Below are 26350 nucleotides of genomic sequence, written 5' to 3' on the forward strand. Positions count from 1 at the left end.
TTGTCTCTAATTTTTTTTAATTTGTATCTTCTCTTTCTGCCTTTTAGTTAACTTGATTTAACGGTTTTTCAATTTTATTTTCTCAAAGAAACAACTCTTTATTGATTCTTTGTAATTTTGTTGCTGAGTTTGATTATTTCTTGCTGCCTACCCCTTCTGGGTGTGATTTCTTCCTTTTGTTGTAGAGCTCTCGGTGGTTCCGCTCTTTCACCCGTGCTGCTGCTTCTTCCCCTGTTCCTGTTATTTATAGATCTGGTCTTCTCATAGTGTCTCAGATTTCCTGGATGTTTTGTAGCTGGAGTTTTTAAATTTTACTCTTTTCTTTGACCAAGGTGTCTTTTCTTCTATAGTGTCTCCAGTTCTTGAGACTCTCTCTTCCATCTCTTGTATTCTATAGCGTCTCCAGTGCTTGAGACGCTCTCTTCCATCTCTTGTATTCTATAGTGTCTCCAGTGCTTGAGACTCTCTCTTCCATCTCTTGTATTCTATAGTGTCTCCAGTGCTAGAGACGCTCTCTTCCATCTCTTGTATTCTATAGCGTCTCCAGTGCTTGAGACGCTCTCTTCCATCTCTTGTACTCTGCTGGTGAGGCTTTACCTCTAAGGCTCCTTTTCAAGTTTCTACACTTTCATTTCTGGAGTTTTCCTCAGTTTGTGGTTTTTGTTTTTTCTTTATTGACTCTGTTTCCACTTGCGCGTCTTGTTCTTTGTTTTCTTCCACTGTTTGTTTGTGTTTTCATAGATTTCTTCAATGGATTTATTAATTTCCTCTTTAAGGACTTGTAACATATTCATAAAGGCTAGATTGAGGTCCTTGTCTTCTGCTTCAGCCATAGTGTGTTTTCAGGGCCTGCTGTGGTAGAGTTGCTGGACTCCAGTGGTGACATTTGTCTTGACTGTTGTTGATTGTGTTTTTTTGCTGATGCCTAGTCATCTGGGTTTGGAATATTTATAATTCTATAAACTATATATAAGACCTGATATTAGGTCTTTGTTGGGATGATTTTCTGTTCCTTAGTTTTTGTTGCCCTCTCTGGTTCTTAGGAGAATGTTGATGACTGTAGGGGATGCCTACAGTTGCCTGGTAGAGTGTGCTTCTGAGATCCTGCTGGGTGTGGCTACTGGGTGTTCCAGATGGAATGTGGTTTTTCGGTATTGAGAGCTGACACTTAGGCATGGAGATGATCTTGACCGGGGTGGGGGTGGAGGGTTTGGAGGGTGGGGATTGGGAACGCAGGATGTTCTATCAGTGTATGCTTAGTGTCCTAAATTGGTAGCAGAGTGAGGAGAGGCCACAGCCAGTAGTCTAACAAGCTAGGGATCAGAGTAGGGGATTAGATTTGGAGGAGAGAAGGGAGAGTGAAGACCTGAAAACTGCTTACCTACTTCCCTAGTCAGCGCGCGGGGGGGGGGGGAGTGTTCCTAAGAAATTCCAGGGGGTATTGTTGGCTGAGAAAAAGGATGGGGTAGTGAGGATGGCTGTAGAAGATCTATCTGTGTGGTCCTCTAGAGATGGGTCAGAGAGGAAGTGAAGGCTGTAGTGGCTAATCTGCCACAGAGCTAGAGATGAGGCAGGAGGATTGATTGGATCAAGAATAGAGATCATAGGATGAAGATTCCCTGGTCTTTGTGGTTGGTGAGTTGCAGGGAATTAGTTTTCTTCCTTTCTGTTGCTGTGATAAAACATCATGCAACTTAGGGACAAGAGGGTTCATTTCTCCTTACTCAGGTAGAAACTTGAAGGTAGGACTGGATTAGAGACTGTAGAGAATGCTGCTTCTTGGCTTGCTCTGCTTGGCTTTCTTGGCCTGCTTTCGTACACAACCCAGCATTATCTGCCCAGGTTGATATAACTCACAGTGAACTGTGCCCTCCTACAGAAATCATTAATTAAGAGACTTGCCTACAGGCCAGTTAGGAAGGCATTTGCTCAATTATGATATCGCTTAGATATGTCTAGGTTTGTGTCAAGTAGATAAAACCAACCAGCACAATAGTATCAATGACAATAGTGTTTTGCGTCTGTGTTGACCTCTATACAGGTTAAATATTCCAGACCTGAAAAACTGAGGAACAGAAGTATTTTGGATTTATTTAATTTATAAATAAATTAAATTTAATAATTTCATTTGGCAGTAAATTAAATTTAATAATGTAATTTATTTTAATTTTATATATAAATTATATAATGAAATATCTTGGTGATGAAGCCTCTGCGGTTTCAGTGGTGCTGAAGGTCTGAAGGATTCCTAAAGAGCCACCTGTCTTCAGTCTCTGTGGGAAGCTTAAAGAAGGTAGACTCTGATGTCTGCAAAAGAATACATCTGCAATAAAGGCAGCAGCAACTGAGTAGGTGATCTTCCCACAGGGTGATCTACTCACCAGTGAGAAGTGGAATACAGTGAGGCAAAAAAGCAAAGACTTCCACTCAGGACATCCTTTATCTGACTGCCATAGTAAGGTTTTACTTAGATTTAGGGTGGGTGGTTTTATATAACCTGATCAAGGAAATTCTTTTCAGGTGTGCCCAGTAGCTTACCTCTCAGTTAATTCCAGATCAGTTGACAACCAAGAATAACTGTCACAAGTTCTTTCAACCCGACACTCAATCATATCTCCGTCCATCATGTTGAATTTCCAGGTGAAAATAGTTAACAAGTCATAATTCTGTCTGTTGTAATGTGACTGTTCACTTAAAACCAGTAATATACTGTTTCCCCTGAAAGCAGGTAAAAAAGATCCCTGAAGGAATGCCTACCTAGTCTTTTAGTGTCCCGTAACTTTGATACTATAGATTTGTAGTATGTAATTACTGATACTACCTTAATCACCATTATAATACATGATGCAAAAATAGAGGAAAGAAAGCACAGATATCTGCTTAATGTGTGTGTATTTATGCACAAGCATATTCTTAACAAAATACGACCAGCGTTCATAACAGTCCTTGTTTCTGAACTGGTCACATGGCCTCAGCAGGTGTTTGTAACTTCTTTCTTTTCCTACTCATTCTGTATTTCCTCCACCTAAGCAAGTACCTCCTCAGGTCTTTGTTCTTTACTAGAGGCGTGAAACACACCTTTATTCCTGAAACCTCTGGGCCATTTCTCATCCTGTCTGGATTGGGCTGCAGCTTCTCATTGTTCTTAATCACAGGCTATGACAACATCAAAAGATACCCAGGACCTGGTGTACTCCAGACATACTCACTCTTTGTTATCTCCATTGTGGAGAAGCAGTCTAATTTCATTGAGGTAGTCTAGGTCAATCATAATACAGTAATTTCCTTCTTGGTCTGCTGACTCAAGGTAATGAGGGTCCTGAGGGGCCACAGGGAAGTCTTAACTTCTGTATCTATGGAATGTTAGTCATGCTTCCTGACAGAAGCAGCTCTCCATCTGGAACCAGCACTTCTAGGCCAGCAGAGCAGTTCCCGGAACAGGGAGCAAAGCTTTTCTAGTGGGCTGCTAGAAGTGGTAGTGAGTGGCTCCATTCTCACTTCCTCCCCGTGATTCCTGGACACCTGAATACTGGCTGTAAGTTAAGTAGTGCAGTATGTTGGCTGCTGATTCCGAGTACCTTCAACTTCCTGGAGAACTCTGCTGCAGCCCTCCAGGCTAGTGTCACCCAGTAGGCACCATAACTGTGCCTTTAAAAGGCTGTTCTACTATTCTGTGAAGTTACTTCAGAATGATGGGCGACATGGTGGGACCAGAGAATTCTGTGTGTGTGAGCTTACTGCTGTACTTCTTTTTACTGCTAAGTGAGTTCCCTGGTTCAAAGCAGTACTGTGTGGAATATCATGATGGTAGATAAGGGCTTCTATCAGTCCACGGATGGATTATCATGATGGTGGATAAGGCCTTCTGTCAGTCCACGGATGGACTGTAATGATGGTGGATAAGGCCTTCTATCAGTCCACGGATGGATTATCATGATGGTGGATAAGGCCTTCTATCAGTGAGAAGTGTTACATACAGGAAGGGCAAATCTATAGCCAAAATATGTTTGGTTAAGAGTATATGCTACTCTTTCCAGTGTAGTCATTCTGCCACCAGGTTGCCTGGGGGAACGCTGCCATATCTATGTGGCCTCGGTGTTCTCTAATATTGGTAGATGTAGCATTCAGCGGCAGCTGTAGCCAGGTCAGCTTTGGGGAGTAGAAGCCCATGTTGTTGGGCTCATGCACAGCCTTCATGTCTACAACGAGGGGTCCACTGGGGTAGCCAGAGAAAGAGGCTGCCTCTCCACAGTATAGGTCGTCCTGTCAGCTTGATTACTGAACACCTCACCTTTTGATGGGCATTTATATGGGGCACAAAACTGTCTTTGCATCCTTTGCCAATTTGGTAAGCTCTGTCCATATATCTTTTCCCTAAATGTCTTTCTTACCAACTTTTAATCGTACTCCTTCCAAGTCCCCAACCATCCAGGCAGACCAATGACTACAGCCCGTGAATCAGTATATAACCACATATTTGACCATCCTATTTCCAAGCATATGCATCACCAACATGACAACTCAACTTGTACTGTAAATTTTTAAGATATAAAAATATTGTAGTACTTTGGACATTAATTCTATAATTTGTCTTTGATGTTGGCCTCTTGAACAAAGCCTTTTTTTAAGTCCAAGATTATGAGTATTTTTTCCTCGCCCACAAGGTGGCAGCAAATGTCAGATTTTCTTTTTCTTTTATTTTTTGTACCTACATAGTCACTATGTATATCCCCCTTTCAGATTAGAAATTCTATGTGAAGCTAATGTATTAGTGAAATTTATGGATGTAGTACCCTAGGCGTATTAGACTGTTGACTGAAATATCCACTTTCTTTTAACTACTTCCTTCAGTATCAGGAATCCTATAACTTTAACTAACATGCATCAGTGCTCTTTTTCATCTAAAAGAAAAATCAGCTTTCAGTTTTGAGAGAAGAGTTTAGGAGAGACTGATGTTGAGAGCAGTTGCAGTGGAAAAGAAGGATGCCATAGTATTCACTGGGCTCCACACTTAGGAGGCAGGTATGGCACTGTGGATGAGCAGGCTTCACTGCACAGCAAGATTCAGGGGTAGAGAACTGCAGACAAACGGTGAGCAGGTCTGCCTTTAGAGGGAAGAGCATGTACCTTTGTTTATTAGTTCATTTAATCTTTGGATAGTAATGTACTTTGGTTTAGCCATTTTTAATATACCTGCAAAGAATAACAGTCTACATTCCCACATTTTTATGGGCTATGTGCTTGCGACGTACTGGGACTATAGCGGTGAATCTTAGGTCATACGTTTTATTAAGCAGAGGCAACATAAAATCTGAAGCGATGTTATTACTTCTGGGAGCTAGAATCGTTTAAAGCATAAGAGTGGTCTCCATTATTCAAAACTTTTTGTAGTCATGATGGCTGCTCTTCCAGAAGACACAGGTTTGAATCCCAGCACCCACATGGCAGCTCATACCTGTCTGTAACTCCAATTCCAGGAGATCCGATGCCCTTTTTTGGCCTCCATGGGCACCAGGCATGCACATTGTGCACAGGTATCCAGGCAAAACACCACACACACAATAAAATTTAAAAACCTTTCATTATAAAATACAGAAACAGTATATTTCATAATTTGAGTCATAGAGTTTTGCTATTCATGGATGCCCTAAATTGATACAGATTTCTTAATTTAATTTATTGGCTCTTTTTTTTATTAGAATGAATTTATTTCTTTTTTCTTAGCTTAATTATGTCTTGCTTGTGTTAGTTGATTTTTAAAGTCTATTTCCACCCAGAAATCTGTATATTTCATAGAACTTTACATATTTCATTGTTGAACAAGTAAGAATGTATGCTTTATGTCCTATGCATATTCCTAGGCCGAAAGAAGACTGTAGGCTTTTGATGGGGCGGGTAGCTGAGGCCCCAGACTGAAGCCTTGGTGGTAAAGATTACAGGCACAGTCCTTTCTCCCAAGGAGTTCTCTTCATTCACAGGGACAGACAGTAATCAGAAATGCAAAAAACTACAAAACTTGGTGAGGAGTTGAGTAATATCATAGCATGTAGCAGAGGGAGCTGGTGCAGGTGGGGTTCCAGGCATGGCGTCCATGACATAATGTCATGTTGTCACATACCTACACTGCAAAGCTTGGTGGGGATGGGCTGGTAGCAAAACAGGGATGGGGATGGGTGAGGAGGAGTTTGCTAGTCCCCAGAACATATTTGAGTTTGAAAATGCTATCTCTAGGAATATTTTAGAGATACTGAATTTGGGAAATTAATTAGAAGTCTATTGTTATCCAGAATAATGCTGCCAATAAATAGAAATAGAAAATAATTAGAAACATGTAAAATTTGAGCGGTTAAAATTGACAAGATACTGACTGGGTAGACATGGGGCATTTAGGAACAAGGAGGTGTGAAAGAAATTGTTCTGTTTTTGTTTTCTTGACTGCACAAGAGTGGCCCCTTCACCACTGCCTAGAATGGAAACTTAGTTTCCTACTTGCAGAGTTTCAGGATGTGTTTATTCACAGCGTGACAGAAACACCGCTAAAGATAGCTGGGTTTGGAACTTCAAGGAGAAGTTGAGGCCAGAGGTACAAGTGTAGGCTGGATTGGATTGTTGGTCATCCTGGGATTGTTGAAAGAGAGAGTGTAGAATCAAGAGGAAAAGCAGTTTAGACTCAGTCTCAAGAAGGTCTTAACCCCAGTAATAGAGGAGCCTTCTGAAGGGTCCAAAGGGGAGGAGCTGTAGAGCTAGGAAAAAGCCAGCAGGGGAAGGTCTTAGAGAGCTCAGGGGAAGAGAGCCCTGCGGGAGTATGTCGTGCTGGGTGCTTAAAATGAGTGGGATTAGAAGATAGGGAAACCAAGTGACGAGCATTCTGCATTGGTGTTTATAAAATGTGTGTTTTTCTTTAATTCAGGCACATCCACTATCCTTCTCACTAGGATAAACTGTGCAGATTGGTCTGATGTATGTACGAAGCAAAATGTCACTGCGTTTCCTGCGGTAAAGTTGTATAAAAAAGGCGAGAGCCCAGTGTCTTATGCGGGCATGTTGGGAACTAAAGCTCTCCTGAAGTTCATTCAGATGTGAGTATTCAGCCTCACGCGAAGAGGTCTAGGTTTGAGGTCTGCAGCTCAGCTCTTTGCTGATATGCTTCTGGTGGGTTCAAGAGGACACTGGGCTGAGGTCACAGGGTAGATCTGGACAGTGAGACTTCCTGCATGCTCTATCGCTTTCATCTCATAAGACAGATTTTTTTTTTTTAAGAAAAGAATAATTTTGTCCAGTAGTCTGTGTAATGTACTATTTGCTGGGTTCTATATGTTTTTTACAAACTGCAAAAAAACCTTTAAAAATTAATTTTGAACATAGTTATCTATTTATCCAGAAACAGGATTTCCTGTCCAGTGAATATAGCATCCATTCAAGAAGCAGAAAAATACTTACGTGGGGAGTTATATAAGGACCTGTTCAGTTTTACTAGTGTGTCAGTACTGGGGCTCTTTAGTCCAGCCATGACATCAGGTAAGTTGCTACTTTCCCTTTTTTTTTAAATTTAATTTTATGTTTGCTTCACGTGTGGTAAATACGTGTGTGCATGAGTGTGTGTGTTTGCAATTTTAAGGCCCATCTCTTTCTCCAGGCTGTATGTAAGAAGACAGCTGTGTCCATTTTCCGTGCTTGAGCAGTATGTTAAAAATACCAACTATTTATTTGGGCATTCTGTATGATTAGAGTGCTATACATTTTTAAAATGTATTTTTATTTTATATGCATTGGTGTTTTGCCTGAGTGTATGTCTGTGTGAGAGTGTCAAAAGCCCTGGAACTCCAATTGTGATAGGTGTGAGATGCTAGCCATGTGGATGCTGGGAATTGAAACCAGGTTCTTTGGGAGAGCAATCAGTGCTTTTAACTACTGAGCCATTTCTCTAGACTCTGAGTGCTATAAACCTTAAAAATGACATTTAGAGAACTTTTTTCTTTTTTAGAAAACTGTGGTTCTATCATATCAATAGATATCTCTTTAGCAACAGTGCCACAAAACAGATTTGTTTTAGCTGTTATGTATCTGCACTTAAGCATTAATCTTGGTAATTTAATGGTAATGAAGTTCTGCCATCTGTAAAGCCTGTGTTAGCTGCCTAGCACACATAATGTTAGTTTTACAAGTGTATCTTGACTGTCTGCAGCAAAAGAACATTTCAGGGAAGCAGGAAAGCAGCTGAGAGGCTCTGTCATCACAGGAGTTTATTCTGAGGATGACGTTTGGATACTGTAAGTTTATTGCTCTTCTGGTTCTGGGGCAGATGAAATGATGCAATATAATGTGCCACTTCACAGTTGCTATGGGGATTAAGAAGATTCTTAAGTTAATTTTCAGTCAATATGCAAGGTGACAGGTATCTGGAATTTCATTTACACTTGGCCTGGTCTCCCATCTTCCTGCCCCCGCTGCTTCCATCTGTACCCCAGTATTTTAATTTTCTTCCAGGAAGATGTCTGGGAAGTGCATGCTGTTAGGTGCACTAAAAACCCCTTTGAAGTGCCTGTAAGAGTTATCTTGGACTCATACTTATTTTGAAGCATCCACAGAAGACGTTATTATACTTATTTTTGCTCCTATAAAAGTTTTCACCTTTGTGTCCTGATATTTGTGCTTCAAGTTATCTTTGGAATCTTTCTAGTGTTGAGAATTTTACTTTTTGATGATTGTTTTTATTTGCCACCAAAGAATATGTAAAATTATATTAAAACTTCAGTTGTTCTGCCAGTGGAAGATGGGATTGCTGTGGGTTACCAAGATGCTTTATTGTTATATTGCTATGGAATGAAGGCCTGTAGTGCACATTTGGAGACTTGTATTAACACACATCATATTCATCTGGACAATTTATTTTTTTTTTTGGTACAAGTGAACTTGTTAAATACTAGTAGTTTGTGCTTTTCATTTTTCTGGCTCCAGTGTTACTAATTCTGATGTCAGAGCACCAATGTTTCATTATGAACACATCTCAATAAGGAAACTTTAGATCATTTTGTGAAATTAGTCATTTTTTATAGAAAGTATTACCGAACCAGGAAATAGGAGACCTATCTATCTGATAAACTATACACCTACTATTTTCTGCTGTTAACTTGCATCTGAGATATAAAGAGCTGGGGCAAGGCTGTTTTCAGAGTGTGTGGTTTATAGCCAGCTAGCTTGTCAGCTTGGTGCCCCCTCTGGGTGGTCTGCAGTGGACTCTTTACCAACCTTTATGGTACTGTAGTATCTATACTTTGTTCTCATACACACCTACTGGCAATGGCACACAACACAATTTTCTCTTGATTTAGAGGATTTGGATTTTGTCAGATTTAGTAGCAAAAGTGGGTTCTTCACACACTGTCTAGAGCACCTCAGGAGTTCAATGTCTGCTGGTCTTTGCTCTCTGAACCCCATTCAGCCCTAAGACAGGTGGCAGAGACTACTTTAGAAGTGCCCTGACTATTAAGTGAAGATAGATAAGGCACTGACTCTAGTACCTGGCAGACTGTAGCCTTGCAATTGGGGCCCTGCTTACTCAGGCCTGTGATGAGCAGTCCAGGAAGGTGGAGAGCCACACACCATGTTCCAGGTTCTACTTACACATTTTCTTGAGGGTGAATTGTAGAGAAGAAAACTTTAGATTATTGGCATTTTCTTTTAACAGAGATTGTTAAGACTCCTAAATTTTCTCATATTTTCTCATATAACCTCACATATCAGTTTGTCTGGAAACTGAGATTAATTTCTACTTAGCACCAGGGCTTTTTAAAGTTTTAAACTTTAGTTGTTTGAGACAGTGTCTCAATGTATAGTCTGGGCTGACTTCAAACTCATGATCCCCTCTCCTCTGTTCTCACAGTGAACATTGTAGCTTATATACCATCTCACTAGCTAGCAGCAAGGCTTCCCTGTGCTGCTTCCACTAGGAGGTGCTGGGTTGATTCTTCATGTTTTTGGTGACTTGATATGTTTTGGTTGTGAATTTTAATAGTATATTTCTCCATAGGTCAAATAAATATGGCGTACCTCTTCCAGCCATGCTGCTGGCCAGACCCAGAGAAGGCAGAATAGAGAGTGTTCCACTAGCCAGCATCCCAATGCAAGACATGGCTCAGATACTAGCAAATGCACCACTGGAAGCATTTGTGAGTATATCATATAGAATAAGAAAGTTATTTGAAGTAAAATCCACATTGATGAATGGTAATATATTAGCATACATGTTTCAGCTTTTGGAGGCACTGGGGTGTCATATTCTGTGGGTGAATACTGTTTGGTTTGATTTTGCTGTTCATTGATTATGTATATACACAGCTTTTCGAGTTTGTTCTTAAAAGTTTACATGGCTTTCTGGGGCCGAAGTATCCAATGTAGGGTGAACCTTGTCCCAGTGCAGATGGTCTAGAGATGCAGACTTTCTGGTTGCAAATTCCTCTGAGTTTTATTGGCTCTGTGGTGCCTTTGCTGCTCCCAGTTTCTTATGTGTGAGGTGCAGACTCTCTAGGAGTTAGACTGAATGGCAGAGGTATGCCACTTTGTAGAGGGTGTCTTGGTGTTCAGCAAGTATCAGGCTCCTGTTACAATCTGTACAGCTTTAAAATGCCACCTTCTGACCCCCTTCCTGTTGCCCTCAACAGATGTAACCTGGTTACTGGTACTCTGGTAGCTAGAGCAGTGCACATTTCTCCATCGGCATGTCTGAAGTGATGTCAGGGCACTGTTAGCAGCTCTAAGTATTGAGTGAGTAGTCTCCCGCCATGTTTCTTGTCACAGTGACGTAAATACTAATACATTAGGGACTCAAATAAGTGTAGTCTTTAAAACAAGTCTCTTTGTTACCTTGAGTCTAACCCCGGACTCTCCTGCTAAACTAGCAGGTTATAATCGTTCAAATAATTGAGTTCATATTTTCCAGAATGTAGTTTTCTAGATTATTATTACAATAATTTTTAAGAAACATGCTATTAAGGAAATGTTACCTTAATATATACATGGTATTGTAACTTTATATTTTTTCAAATAATACAAAAATAATAAAGAAGAAAATTAAACTCAATTGTAACTTCTCCAGGTTTAAACTTGAGAATATATTTCTAAAATCCAAAAACAATTATCTGTATTCTTTTTATTTTAAGTCTGTTTTCATGAAGGAAAATATATAAGTCCTTATTTTTAATATCTGCTCAATATTCAGTTCTGTTATTGTTCCATGCTTACATAACTGTTTTCCTCCTGATGGGTACTTGTCATCTTGCAGAGATCTTGTCTTTCTTTCTTGACTGATAGAGAAAAGGAGATTGTCCATCACTGCCCTCTGTTCTCACAGATGCCTATCTAGTCATCCTTCTGAAAATACTACAGTCCATGTCACTAATCCGATACAAAATCTGCATTTTCTCAGGAGCTAGGAGACCACTGAGGCGCTCCTGTGTGCTCTCATGGTTACACTTGCCTTTTGCCTTCCCTATACTGATGACCTTCAGCTCTCTGATGCCCCCCGTGTCGCCTTAGCAGCTCCCTGCCTGTTCTTTACTATCTCTCAGTATCTGTAGCTCTGTGCTGGAGTATAGCTTAGCTTGTCAGGATCTCACTCTTTATACAGGGGCTGTATCAAAATGACACTTCCTCAAATCCCGAGTTCCCCCCTGTGCCTTTTTGACAGGTAGGCTTCCTTACAGTCAAGCATGAAAAAGCACTCAAGGATCACAGCAGTTTCAGTACCTTTCTCTTCTGATGTATGAACTCTGTGTCGCCAGAAAAGTTCCTTAAGAAGCACCTAGCATCCTGTTTCAAGATTCTTAATTCTTAGTGAATGAGTTGAGTGGAAGTCATCATCCACATCTCATGTTTCTGGGGCTCAGTGAGCTCTGTCAGCGTTTAGGAGGGGAATGTGGCACGTGTGAAAGATAGACAGTAGTTAGCACAGAAAACCGGCCTGGGATTTGAAAACAGACCTAGTAGTTAGCTTGCGGTATAGGAAAATGTAGGATGATGATTTTGAATACGAAGAGAAAGAGTGGAAGAGAAATGATTGGCAGAGGGAATGTCATTTGAGCACTAAATAGGGAAAGGCATAGGCCAGCTTGATGTTTGAAGGTGAAGTAACACTGTACAAAGGTCATTGGCATCATCTAGAATGTCAGGTTGTTTATGAGAGTTTCTGGTGACCCCGTGAAGGAGGGAGCTGGTAGGCAGTATGCCTCTTTGGGGTTAAGCTTCCTGTCCCACTGAGCCTCTGGGAACACTTCCATCTGATGGGAGATGGTGTTTCTAGCTCACAGGTGCCTCCATGGGGCTCAGTGCTACTGCACTGCATTCACGGCAGGATGCTCTCCTAAGACAGTACTAAAGATGGTGGCAGGATGCTCTTCTAAAACAGTACTAAAGATGGTGGCAGGATGCTCTCCTAAAACAGTACTAAAGATGGTGGAAGATTAGATTACTTACTCCTTACTAAATTCCTCTCCTTCTCTTTAAACTCAGAAGAGGTCAGATTGACTTTGGGATTTGTTTTAACACAACTTTAATTATTTTAATCTTCCAAAATATCCTTGTTTGGAAAAAGTAAGCTAATCATGGGTAGTGGGGAAAAGGTTATAATTTCAACATTTAGCTTATGTTTTTTTCTTTGTAAATTCTGTTATTTAATTTGGGCATAATAGTGATTTATTATAATTTAGCCCTTCAAAGTATACTTTTGTGTTTAATAAACCCCTGGATCACACAAGGTAGTGGCCTTCGCTCCATACACCTGGCTGCTGTTGCATTGGAGGCAATGAGTTCCGTCCTGGGGATTGTAGGATGTAGGCTGCAAATCAATTTTCAGAGGTTCAGTCCATTATCATCCTGGTGCAGAGCATGGTGGCATGCAGGCAGACCTGGTGCTGGGACTGAGAGACCTGACATCCTGATATAGACAGGCATCAAGAAGTTAGCTTATGTTTTACTAGAGGGGAGTATGAAAGAGTTTTGTTTATTAAGTGTGTATTAGCTAATCTGGATTCAGAGTTCAGCATGAATTATTATAGAGGCATCAGCTAATGTGTCCTCTATTTGGTTTTGTAGACAGGGTTTCTCTGTGTAGCCCTTGCTGCCCTGGAACTCACTTTGAAGACCAGGCTGGCCTTAAACTCACAGAGATCCACCTGCCTCTGCCTCCTGAGTGCTAGGATGAAAGTCATGTGCCACCACTGCCTAATATGTTCTTAAAGCTAATATGTTCTTAAGGTCTGTTAGTAATTTTATTTTGACTATAATTCATTACCATCAGGTAGGATTGAATTTGAAGTGCTTAAGATTTACTTACTGTGGTCAAATCTCTGAATGAAGATGTTTGAATTACATTTTATGAGCTGAAATCACATGAATGACTTGAGCATTGTTTATACTTTTTGTTGTATCATGTCCATGATTTTTGTTTGAGGGATTTCAGATGCTTCTTTTTTAACAGCCAGAAATCACTGTGGAAAATCTTCCTGCATATTTAAGACTTCAGAGACCATTGCTTATCTTGTTCAGTGATGGCAGCGTAAACCCTCAGTATAGGAACACAGCTCTGGCACTGATGAGACAGAAGCAGTTGGATTCATTTACCCCTTGCTGGCTAAATTTGTAAGTATATGTTGAATGATTTTGTTTTGACTTATGAGGTAAAGGGTGGGGGAAGCCTGTGGTGTGGTGCATACCTGTAATCACAGCACTCATGAGTTCAAGGTCACTCTGAGCTACATAAAGGAAATACAATTATTACATTTTCATTAGGAAATGAAATTCTATAACCTTTGTAGTTAACATGGGACCAAACTTATTATTGTGATAGTTTCATAACTAACTTTCTCAGTTAAGTTTCAAGATGACCTTGTTTAGACTTGACTGTTATTCTCAAATAATTGTAGGCAATATTTTTCTGATTTTAAAAGTAGTTGATGTCCATTGAAAACAATGGCAAATAATAAAGTAAGCTTTGTGATGTTTACAACCTTCAGTTTGCTTCTCTGTGTGCTTAAAGTCACCCCATAGCAGTAGAGAAGGGTTTCACTCAGTGCATCCCTAAGTGGTAATTTTTTTTTGGCATGTTTTCTAGATGAATGACTGGTATTTTATTAAATGTCTGTGAATACAGTTCACATGTGCACACATGACCCTTAAGATATGCTTTCTTTTTTTTTAACTTTCTTGAAAAGCAGCAAAAATGTGGCAATGTACATTTTTGTTGTGAAGTCTTATTAGCATCTCATTCTTGAGGCAAGTTTGCCTAGGTAACTACCATTGTAGATACCTAAAGTGTTTTATGTCTTGTGAAACTTGTTGCATTAGGAAGATGGACAGCTTTAATGTGTAGTTCCTTGTAGGAACATAGCTATTTTCTTAGCTCTTTAATGTGCAATTAACCCCCCCTTTCCCAAGGAAAGGCACATTTTTAGGAGAGAGAAGTCTTTGTAAAAGGGAGCATCCTGTTACAGTTATGTAACAGGTTAGTTTGGAGCTGACACACAATGAAGTACTTAGCTAAACTTCTAAGGGGAACCTATGGATTGTCTCAAGCCTGTGTTGATAAGGCTTTGGGTTCTTGAGTTTCATGGAAAGTCACTGGCTGTCTTTTTTTTCCTCCCATGGTAGACTGCCCCGTATCACAAAAATCTTTAAAGGAATTTGATTACTAATTTAATAGTAGACTTCTTGGTCTTGGAGAAGTCTTTTCATAAGCTTATGGGCAGGCTAATAATTGAAGTTTACTTCTCTATCTGATTTTTATTATCTTTTTTGTCACAGAAGGAATAATTAACATATTCAATCCTCCCTTCTTGCAGAAAGAATACTCCAATGGGAAGGGGAATCTTGAAGGCATATTTTGGCTTTCTGCCCCCACTTCCTCAGCTGCTCTTGGTGAATCTGCATTCAGGAGGCCAAGTGTATGCATTTCCTTCAGCTCAGTCTATAACGGAGCAAAACCTGAGATTGTGGCTTAAAAAATTAGAAGCGGGCCTAGAAAATCCTATCAGTAAGTTTTCTGTTTTCTTCTAAGTGTTGGGATTATAGGCAGCCATCAGGTCTATCCAACTTTGATGTTAGTCCAAAGAGACCCTGACTATTGAGTCTACCCAGCCCCAGAGACAATTTTAAAAACTGACAAATGGAAATCTCTGTATTTATGATGTATTTTAATATATACATGTATTGGGGAATAATTAAATCAAGCCAGTTAACATTTGTTACCTCACACACTTAATATTTTTTTTTGTGTGTTGAAATCATTTAAAATCTACTGTTTGGATTGGAGAGATGGCTTACTAGGTAAAACAGGCTTGAGGACAGGAGTCTGGACCCACAACATCTTCATAAACTGGGTGGGTAAGGCTGCCTGCCTGAAACACCGGCACACAGGAGACAGAGGTGGGGGATCCCTACAGAAAACTGGCTAACTAGGCTAACTGCAAGCTCTGAGATCAAGCAGGAGACTCTGCCTCAGAATTTAAGATGGACAAAGATTCAGGTCAACCTGTGGTCTCCATGTGTACACACATGTGCACATGTACCTGCGTGCACACACAGACACATACACACAAAAACACACAGTCTTGCACAGTGCATACATATATACATGCAAAAAAGAGAAAAGTCTACTGTTAGGAATTTTCCTGTTTGTGTAATGTACTGTTAACTGCAGTCCCTGCTCTGCAGCAGAGTTCCAGAAAGCTTTCTCTGTCTAACAAGTTTTGTGCTCTTTGGTCAACATCTATTAATGAATCAATCCCACACCAGTTATGTTTTAAGGGGTTATTTATTTGGCGGGGGGTAAAACTTACATACACCATAAACCGTCAGGAAGGGAGCCTAGTCGCTGGAGCAGGAGCCGGGAGCAGCAGCCGAGACCGAGCACCGGAACCAAGAGCCGGAACCAAGAGAGACCTTATCCGGAACTGCTTCTCTTTTTTAAAAGAGAAATATACCACGCCCCAGTGGGCTGGTATTTCAGCAGCTATTGGCTGACGGAGCGGAAGTCGCTCCCCGCTGCACTGTGGGCTCCTGCTTCAGTGATTATTGGTTGAGGCAGCGGAAGTTACTCCCACAACAAACATCTCCCCATTTGTAGTTTTCCTCCCTCCATAACTTCGTGTTTCTTTACATCTGTGAGTTTGGTTATTTTAAATTTCTTCCTTTAAGTGAGGTCATTTTGTATTTGTCTTTCTATACCCAGAGTAATTTGCTAAGTGTCATGCCCTTGAGGTTCATCCACATTGCCACAAGTTACATTATTTCCTTCTATTTAAAGAACAAATAAGGGCTGGAGAAATGGCTCAGAGGTTAAGAGTATTGCCTGCTCTTCCAAAGGTCCTGAGTTCAATTTCCAGCAACCACATGGTGGCTCACAACCATCTGTAATGGGGTCTGGTGACCTCTTCTGGCCTGCAGACATACAGACAGAATACTGTATAATATATATAACAAATAGCATTCCATTGTGTGCACTCACCATTCTTTATTCGGTTATTTTTTGACAGACACAGGTCATATTCAAATCATGGCAATTAATGAATAATGCTATAGTGAACATAGGAATATAGATATCTCGACATTTTAGCATCCACAAACTATTCTAGCTTAATATTTAACCTGTAGTACTAAGGAATAATATCATATGTGGGTGTTTATGTCTGACCATCTCTTGGGGTGCAGATTTCAAAGAATAACCATGCTATAGCAGGGATAAGCAGCCATTGCTGTTTATGGGCAGATAATATTTCACCATGTGAAGACACTACATTGTGTGTACTATCCATCATGTGATAGGTCGCCTTCAATTCTCGGCTCTTATGAATAATGCCACTGTGAAGTAACTGACATGTCCCTGTCTGTGTTCTACCACTCTGCTCATTTACATGTCCCTGTCTGTGGTCACACCACACCGTTACTGTTGCTTTGGAGTAGGGTTTTTTTTTTATCCTCTGACTCCATTTTTTTATTCTCTGAGTTGTTTTGGCTATCCTTTATCCCTTTAGGATGATAACTTGTTGATACTTTTGTTTGAATTTCTAAGGTAGTTCACTGACTGTAATATTTTCTTAGAAACTGAGAAAATTGCCTATTTAGCATCAGTCATGTGTTGTAGGAGGCTCCTGGTCCTTTCTTACATACAAGGGTGCACCCTTTTATCTGTAGCTCCTGCACTCTGCAGATGCTTGTTGTCCTGACTGCATCACCTCCTTACAGGGTCTTGTGAGTGCTGCCACTGTGCTCTCAGGTGCATCTCAAATAGTTCTGCTTTAGAAACGGTGGATGCTCAAAACACAGCCTTGAGCTCATGACCCAGTTTTCATGCTTTCTGTTGGTTTTTTCCTTTGCTAAGGAGAGGTGCACAGTTCCTACTCTGATACATCACAAAGTTACTTAACAGTTAAGTAAGGCTATTTTTAGAAACTTTGTAATACATAAACTTGAAGGTATTATCTGTGTTCAGGTCTTCCTGGCAAGGACATCAGGAGAGCTTTTACCACAACTGTTGCCAGTTTTTCTGAAATAATCACAGTCCTTTTGAGAGGTTTCTGGGAGTCTGGCATCCTTTCTGTGCAGTTTTTAATGTCTTTACCACCTCACCTAGTGAGGGTCTCCATCATTTCTGTGTGTCTGTGTTTCTGTTAAGTTACTCCTGCAGCATATAAGACTTAATGGCACACCCCTGTGTGTTGTGTTCCTTTGTGTTAGCCAGACTGGACACTCTTTGTTAGACAGGCTTTTGCTAACGATGCTTTGAGAGAGGGTCAGAAGCTGGGCCGGTTGTTGTGACATTTTAGGACTACAGTGAATATTCCCAGAGTGACCTGCACCACAGGTGAGATTGTGGCCCCTGGCCATTTTTACTGAGAGTTGGTGAGTAAGTTTGTCCAGTCCCTCAGTCTTTCTCTGCTCTAGCCATGGGAAGATTATCATGTTTTTGTTACTTTAAAGATTGAGCAAATAATGTCTGGCATATAATAAAGGATCAAGAAGTGTTTACTACTGTTCTTTATGTCCTTAATCACTTCATGAATAATGTGTCAGCCACATGATCAGAGAACAGATTTGTTTTCAAATTAAGACCTTTCTATATTTCCCTGAGCAATAATTAGCAGCATTCAAATGTCAAGCTCCAGGGGTTAGCCTTTAAAAATTGCATGTTTCTTCCCCTTAAACTAGACTTTCCTTCAAGACACGTCAATAAACATTTAAGTGTTATTGCCAAATGCACATAGTCACTCTTACCCTTGCCTGTTCATTTCATTCAGATAAGAATTACATCCATTGGTCACTTTGTAATCTAGTAATTTATCAATACCAGTTTGAAGCCTGAATTCCACGAGTAACATAATTTAATGCCCCCGTGATGTGCCGAGATTGGTATAGTTGAGTAAAGTGTAGCCACACGGCTTATGAGCAGTGCAGATTTTTGTTTGAACTTTCCAGCTCTAATAAACTGTACTTCATTTGTACTCTGAACCCGACAAAGGTGATTGCTTGATTTGTAGGAGATGTACAAGTTTGTATTTTTAGAGCATTTATTATTTTTGCATGTACCATCATATAAATTCTCCTATCGCAACTTATTTCTAAAAGCTTACTTCACATGCTTACTTAGTTTCTTTCTCAAAAATATTTTAATTAGGCCAACTAAATTTTTAGTAGACCTTTTGGTTAGCTAATGTAGCTCATAAGTTACCAACTTTAATCAGTTTTCCTCATCTAAGGATCAGTATTTTATAATTTAAAATATTTTCATACAATGTATTTTGATCATATTTTTTCTTCAGCTTTCCCCAGATTCTTTTAACTCTCTACCCACCTAACTTCATATTAATTTTCTCTCTAAAAAAAGTAAAAGACAAACCCATCCATCCAACCAACAAACAACAATAACAACAAAATAAAAATCAAAACAGACTAAAAAGAACAAAACCAAAATAACAGTAAGACAAAAATTACCAAAACAAACATGCACAAAACAAAGAACAACAACAGAAGACCATGGAGTCCGCTTTGTTTTGGACAGCTACTCCTGGGCATGGGCCTGCTGTGGAGCGTGGTGAGTAGATCCAGTGACTCTCCACTGGAGAACATTGATCTTCCCTCGCCCAGGAGGTTTCTATTGCAAGTAGCTTCTGGATTAGAGATGGACCTTTGTGTCCACATCCCCTGCTCTCTGCTGGGGTTTTGCCTGGTTTAGACTCATGTGGACCTCTGTGTGCTGTCCCAGTTGCTGTGACCTCAAACGTGTATCAGGCCTATTGTGTCTGGAAGATGCTATTTCCTTGACTCATCCCTCCCCTCTGACTCTTACAGTCTTTCTGACTCCTCTTCTGCATAGATTAGTGAGCGTCAAGGGGAAGTTGATAAAGACATCCCTTTTAGGGCTAAATTCTCCAAAATTGTCATTCTCTACACAGTATGACCAGTATTTGAAAACAGTGTGAAGATTCACTGCATGGCACTCACCTAAGGAAAATTATCTAATCGCTGTGTGTTTATAGTTCAGTTGACTCCATGGCACTTTAAAATTATTACTGTCTATAATTAACTTTAAAAAGTGGACTTGTTTTCATAAAGTATGTGGAAAGGATGTTAACCTAAAAACAGAAAATGCTTCAAGATTAAGGCATTACTAGTATGAACAACAATGTTAAATATATTCGAAGGTATTTTTTTCTGGAATTATTCATAGAAATAGTTAACTTTTCAGAGCCAGGGAGACGGTTCGCTTGGTGAAGTGCTTGCTGTGGAAGCCGGCAGCCTGAGTTTGGTCTAAATGAGCAGATCAGCTCTGTGGAACCTGCTCAGTCAGTGAGCTCTGGGTGCTGTAAATAAGGTGGGAGTAATGGAAGAAGACGCTGTGGACACCATGGCTTACTTCTGGCCTCCATGTGCGCCACACACACACACACACACACACACACACACACACACACACACACACACCCGTCTTGTTAGGGTTTCTTTTGCTATGATAAACACCATGGCCAAAACAGCTCTGGGAAGAAAGGGTTTCTCTCACACTTCCACATCATAATCTGCCATTAAAGGAAGTTGGCAGGGTAGGAACCCAGAGGCAGGGCTGCCACTGAGGTCATTTAGGGCTAGTCACGAATTAAGAAAATGTTCCACAGGCTTGCCTAAAGCCTAATCTTACGGAGGCATTCTCTTAATTGAGGTTCCCTCCTCTCAGGTGACTTTAGCTTGTGTCAGCCTGACATAAAACTAGCCAGAATGCATATTTAAAAACTGTTTTAAAACAGGCTAGAAGGTCAGATGTGGTGGTGCACACCTTTAATCCCAGCACTTGGGAAGCAGAGGCAGGAAAATCTCTGTGAGCTTAAGGCCAGAGTGTTCTACATATCAAGTTCCAGGACAGCCAAAGCTATACTGTGAGATCTCTGTCTCATAAAATAAGTAAGGTTAAGACAGGATGCTTTTTAGGAGGACAAGACTGGAGTGGGTGATGTTTGTAATTTTAAGGGTTTAATCTACAATTTTAAGATGTTGGTCTTCTAAAAGGATATGATGGATTGCATATATGGATAATTTCTTATTTATTACTTTCTTGTGGAATATTCACCAGAGAAGACTGCTCAGATGTGGATTTAAACTAGTAGAAAGTCTTTAGGATCCCAGTACAGCACTGAGCCTTCCTCAGGGTGAGCTTTTAAGGACACAAACCATGTTCTGGGTTGACATACTTCAGTTAACAAAAACAATTAGCCTGAAGTGGAACTACAGAAGTCAAAAAGCAAGGTTATTAATTTAGAGACTTTCCAGAACTATGGGCTTGGTTGGATTAGGCCTTTGTTTTAGTTTGGGCAGGTGGTGCTGTCTACATACTGAATTTTACAGCCTTATTTCCGTCATGGAGTCAGTTGTGCTGAGGTCTCGGGGCCCTAAGTCTGGGGTCCTGTTACAACTATGTGTAAGTGTGTACACAGGTGCACATCTGAGTATGTACGTGCACTATGTGCGTGCAGGAGCCCTCATAAACCAGAAGAGGGGTTGGGGTCCCTGGAACTGGAGTTACTAGCAGCTATGAGTCACCCAGTGTGGGCACTGGGGGCTGGAACCCAGGCCATCTGCAAGAGCAGCAAGTGAACTAACTTAGCCATTGAGCCATCTCCCCACTCCTGAAGGACTGCTTTATAAGTAACTATTTTCTTCTGCTCAGTTTTATAAATTATTTTTTCTTAAAGCTTTTTTTTTGAGGGGGGTGTGATTTTTGGAGATAGGGTTTCTCTGTGAAACCCTGGCTGTCTCGGAACACACTCTGTAGACCAGGGTGGTCTACAGTTCCCAGAGATCTGCCTGCCTCTGCCTCCTGAGTGCTGGGGTTAAAATTGTGCATTGTCATGCCTGGGTCTTTAATATTAACTATAACTAGTTTTAATCATAGTATACCTCTCTTGCTATGGGTTGTCTACATTGAAACACAGATTGAAATTTGATAAACATTTGGCCATATTGGAAGGTGGGTCCTAGTAAGTGGCATTGGATTATAAGGGAGAGCCTTCATGAATCAGTTAATGCCTTTCATTAGATTAGCTCCTCTAGAAATTGGATCCTCCTTTCTCTCCTATACCTACCCACTCCCCTTCTGCTTCCACAGTTAATTTAAAGCTTTATGATGTCCTCTCCAGATGCTGTCCCCTGATGGAACTTTCCAGACTCTAGAACCATAAGCCCAAATAAACTTTTTTTTTGTAAATGATTCAGACTTAACTATTCTGTTATAACAACAACAACAACAACAGCAAAACAAAGTAAGACATGTACTAACTGCATGACATCTGAAATTCTTCATATTGAGCCTCATTCTTGTCTATTCAATTCAGTCAGACTTTTACAATTTGACTTTGTTTCAGGGATTTTGGAATGTTCTAGCATGCTGACATTGTGTCCAACGCTAACTATCTAGTCCAATCCCTTGAGCTGACAGTGCATTTCCCACATGGATTTGATGAGTGATGCTAATGAGGGGACTCCTACAAATATGCATTTCTAAATAAAGCACTTTATTTATACAGTGATTTCATCTCTGTTAATCGTTGATACTGTGGTTGTCTCTTCCTTCCAGCAATTTTATCTGCTCAGGAATGGAAACCTCCTCTTCCAGCTTTTGATTTTCTAAGTATGATGGATGCTCCCACATCTCAGCCTCCCACAAAGAAAGTTCTGGAGTGTATGAAAGAAAAGGGGGTGCAGGAGAGTGCTGAGCAGCCCCGGGAAGGTCCGTTGACAGCCAGAAGAGGGCCGGCTGAAGTGCTCAGAATAAAGCACTGGAACAAGAGTAACTGGCCGAAGGAAGCAGAGGAGTCTTCGCGGCACCACAAGGAGCTGTGATCAGACCTCCTGACCCCTCTCTGTGGCTCAAGAAACTCAAGGTTCATTCTGTTAAGAATAATACTAACCCATGTCAAGTCTAGACAAGTGCCATTCAGTCAGTGGGTTGTGCTACAAATAACATAAGTAAAGTTTCTTAGTAGCTACACTGTAAAACCTTAAGATGAGCAGGTGTGGGTTGTGCTACAAATAACATAAGTAAAGTTTCTTAGTAGCTACACTGTAAAACCTTAAGATGAGCAGGTAAAGTGGATTTATAATGTATTTCATCTGGTAAGTAAAGTCAGATAGCTTAATATAAAAATGTTGGGAGATTTACTTTTTTCACATGAATTCTTTAAGATACAGTGCGTTTTGTACTTGATGCCAATTGCTTGCTACAAAGAGCCATGTTTCGAGTGTTTATTTGTCCCAGGTGGTACATGACTGTTGTATTGGGCAGCTCCTAGCAGACAAACACCAGGGTCATTCTCCTAGTTCTAGCCATGGCTTGTATTTGAATCAGAACTGGGATGTAGCTCTACTGAATCACCATTGACTCTACAGTGAAATCCTAGCTGGCAGTTGTATTTATTTTCTTGTAGTCATGTTAAAACCAGTACTTTTTAGTTCTGCTTGTAGGGATATTTGTCAATGTGAAGAGACAGTTTTAGTATTATAACTTAGGGATGCTACTGACAGAGGTTGGGGTGCTTTTCAGCATTCTATATTGGATAGCTTCCCCCATCAAAGAATTGTCTTTCTCATAGTGCTAATACTGCCAAGGCTTCATAATCCTGTGTCCACTTATCCTATAGCACAGTGGATCTCAGTATCTTCTTAATCTGCCTAGTTACTATGGTATATTAAAAATTAGTGACTGTCTTATTCTGATTATTAAAAATTCATTTTTATAGGTTTATTTGTATTTCATGTGTATGATTGGTTGGCCTGCATGCATGTAAATGCCCTACATGCATGCCTGTTGCCCACAGAGATCAGAAGAGGGCATTGAATCCCTGGGGACTGGAGTTATGGATAGTTGTGAGTTGCCATGTTGATACTGGAAACCAAACTGAGTTCCTCTTCAAGAACAGCCAGTGCTCCTACCTGCTGAACCATTTCTCCAGCTCCAATTTTTATACTTTCTAGAAACAATAAAAGTCTCCACAAAAGCTGGGCGATGGTGGCACACGCCTTTAATCCTAGCACTCGGGAGGCAGAGGCAGGCGGATTTCTGTGAGTTTGAGGCCAGCCTGGTCTACAAGAGCTAGTTCCAGGACAGGCTCCAAAAGCTACAGAGAAACCCTGTCTCGAAAAATCAAAAAAAAAAGTCTCCACAAAAGCATGTAGAATATATGTAAAACTGTGTGTGCATCTCTGTATGTATCCATAAAAATGCATTTTATTCTCTTTGTGCATCTCTTTGTGAGCATATGCATGCACTTTAAATCTCTATTGCAACTTCCTGTATATATGCTTGAATCATAAGGTAGTCTTAAATGAGCTCTTATCTCTCTAAATTAGATTGCTAAGGTTCAGATTAAACAGACATTAAATATTCTGCCACCATCTTCTAGCAAGAAAAGAGGCTGCCTTGTCTGAGTCATGCCTGAAATCTACCCTTCTTAGTTCTTAGCCTGGGACAGAGCAGCTGGTCTTCCCTGGGCCATAGGACTTTATAACGAGAGTACAGGACTATACAACAGTTAATTGTTCATCTGAAACCACACGCCATTGGGCTGATGCGTTTGTAGTGGATCTGGCTCACTGTTGCACTGCACGTTCTCTGAGGTGTTTGTTGAAAACATAGAAATTGGTGACTGGCTGTATTTCTCTTCGTGGGCTCTCTTGTTTGTTACATTTTCTACATGTATGATGACTTTAGTATAAGTACAAATGAGTTTCATAACTTGAATTTCACAGTTAAATTTCAATAAACCTGTACAGTGTTTGATTGTAACATACTTGGTTTGCTGCTTTCATCATCCTTTCTTGACTTTCCCAGTAGCATGGTATGCCCTGCTCCTGCCATTCATTCGCATTGGTTTATTTCTGATGAAGGAGGTGTGTGGGTGAACTCTTAATATCATCCTGATCATTGAGATGCTCGTTAACTGGGCACAGAAAAACATGCTCATTCACGATGTAGCTGTACTTTGACACCTGTCAGTACACTCCGCTTTGTGATTTAGCAATCTCAGACTGTCTTCATGTGCTCCCTGTGTTCTCTCTTTTTTCTCTTGGACCACTTACCCTTTATTGACCTAGTTTCTTGGGTTCCAAGCATCAGAATCTCAGCTTTGACTGATGTAAGCAAACAGGAGTACTGGGTACTCACAGAATCTGTATATATTCTGTATATAATCTGTGTATATATATATATATAAATTTCAAAGGTCTTGAGAAGGCAGGTGCTGTTCTGGGAAATGTATGTGGGGAGCTCATGCATCGTAGTAGCTCAGCAGGTTTTCCATTTCCTAAGCTCAGGAGTGCTGAGGACAAGCCAAGTTCTTTCAGCAACAGCCCTGACAAGAATTCTTCAGGGTAGAGGAGGTAAACTCACAGAAGGAATCAGTCTTGTTTAGGATGAAACTGGAATGTGAGTGTGGAGAGGGACCAGGAAGTTGAAAGCCCAGAGTAGCGATACCACTCGCTGTTCCCGTGGCAGACCTGTGTAGACCCTTTGTCACATTGTCTCACTTGTTTTTGAGATCTTCCAAGTGGCTTTTATGTTCCTGTGTGTTCCCTTATCCACTATGGACAAACCTTCTCTATAATGGCCTGTGATTTGGTCTTACCCTCTCTTGCCTCAGCTATGTTCAGGGAGGTACTGCTCAGTCCGCAGCTCTCAGCCCTTTTGATGAAATGTTCAGGGGGCTGTTTGGGATACTCCAGGAGATAATCACAGAAGTGGCTTTAAAAGCTCATGATTTAAGCTGAAGAAGTCACATTTACAGATCAGTGTCTGTCTTTGGTACTAAAAAGCAACTAAGGACAACTTGAGACTTACTCTCCAACCCAAAGTGTAAGAAGCTGTAAGGCTGTTTTCATTTAAGAGTTCTTTAATTGATGTGTGTGTATGTGAGCCTACATGAGTTTATGTGTACCACATGGGATCAGGAGGAGGCCAGAAGAGGCCATTGGATTCCCTGGGACTGGAGTTACAGATAGTTGTGAACTGTCATGTAGGTGTTTGCCACTAAATCCAAGTCTTCTGCAAAAACAAGTGCAAGTGCCCTTGACAGCTGAGCCATCTCTTCAGCCTCATATTTCCTTTAATCCTAATGAGAAAAAGAAGCCACTGTTTTTCCTAAGGCATCAGAGAAAACAATCAAAGGAGTTGAATTCCAAAGAACGGTAAGCCCCTTCAAAGAAACACAGGGCACATGAGCAGTTTGGCAAGAATAGAGGGCCAACACCAAAGCAAGAAGAAATGAGTTGGCATTTCTATCCCATCTGCAAATAAATTAGCATTGCCAGAATCTTGTCAGTAAGCACGGATCAGACTGCAGATACCTGCATTTTTCTTCACCTCCAGTGTCAAGCAGAGAGGCCAGGCAAGACCTGTACAGACTGGGATATACTTCAAGGGAGGAGCTGCAAGTTTAAAGACACACAGACACTTCATAGTAATTGTTCAGCAATACTTGTTCTAGGGGCAGTAGCTTCATCATACTGGACAGTAATGCTCGTCCCAGAGAAGACAGACTACAATACTGGCAAACATGTGAAAGACTTAGAGATTAGGATAGAAACTGAAAATGTTAATTCTTTAAAGGCCAGTGGTAAGCACATACCTGTAATCCCAGTGTTGGAGGTGGAGGCAAGAGCATCAGGAAAGGACAGCCTCACCTACTTAGCAGGATTCCATCGAAGAGGGAGGATAGGATGGGGATGGAGCTAAATGGAGAGCACTTTGCTGGCATGTATAAGGTTCTGGCTTCTCTCCCCAGCACCACGAATAAAACAAGTGACTAAGCCAGGTATCTGA

At 40.6% G+C, this 26350-nt stretch overlaps 1 protein-coding gene across 7 annotated transcripts in view; it reads left to right on the top strand.

The window, feature by feature from the left end:
- The window catches only part of Txndc16 (thioredoxin domain containing 16), an 87493-nt gene extending 63174 nt beyond the window's left edge, over positions 1-24319 (top strand). For all 7 annotated transcript variants that reach the window (XM_048430002.3, XM_048430004.3, XM_087911997.1 and 4 more), the window contains 7 exons: positions 6911-7079; positions 7382-7518; positions 8186-8270; positions 10031-10169; positions 13475-13635; positions 14835-15025; positions 22112-24319. In XM_048430002.3, coding sequence (XP_048285959.3) covers positions 6911-7079; positions 7382-7518; positions 8186-8270; positions 10031-10169; positions 13475-13635; positions 14835-15025; positions 22112-22377 — 1148 coding nt within the window. In that variant the 3' untranslated portion in view covers positions 22378-24319. The remainder of the gene's footprint in view (positions 1-6910; positions 7080-7381; positions 7519-8185; positions 8271-10030; positions 10170-13474; positions 13636-14834; positions 15026-22111) is intronic.
- The last annotated feature ends 2031 nt before the right edge of the window (positions 24320-26350 follow it).

This window comes from Myodes glareolus, chromosome 12 (genome assembly GCF_982192425.1).
Source record: "Myodes glareolus chromosome 12, mMyoGla1.1, whole genome shotgun sequence".
Lineage (NCBI taxonomy): Eukaryota > Metazoa > Chordata > Mammalia > Rodentia > Cricetidae > Myodes > Myodes glareolus.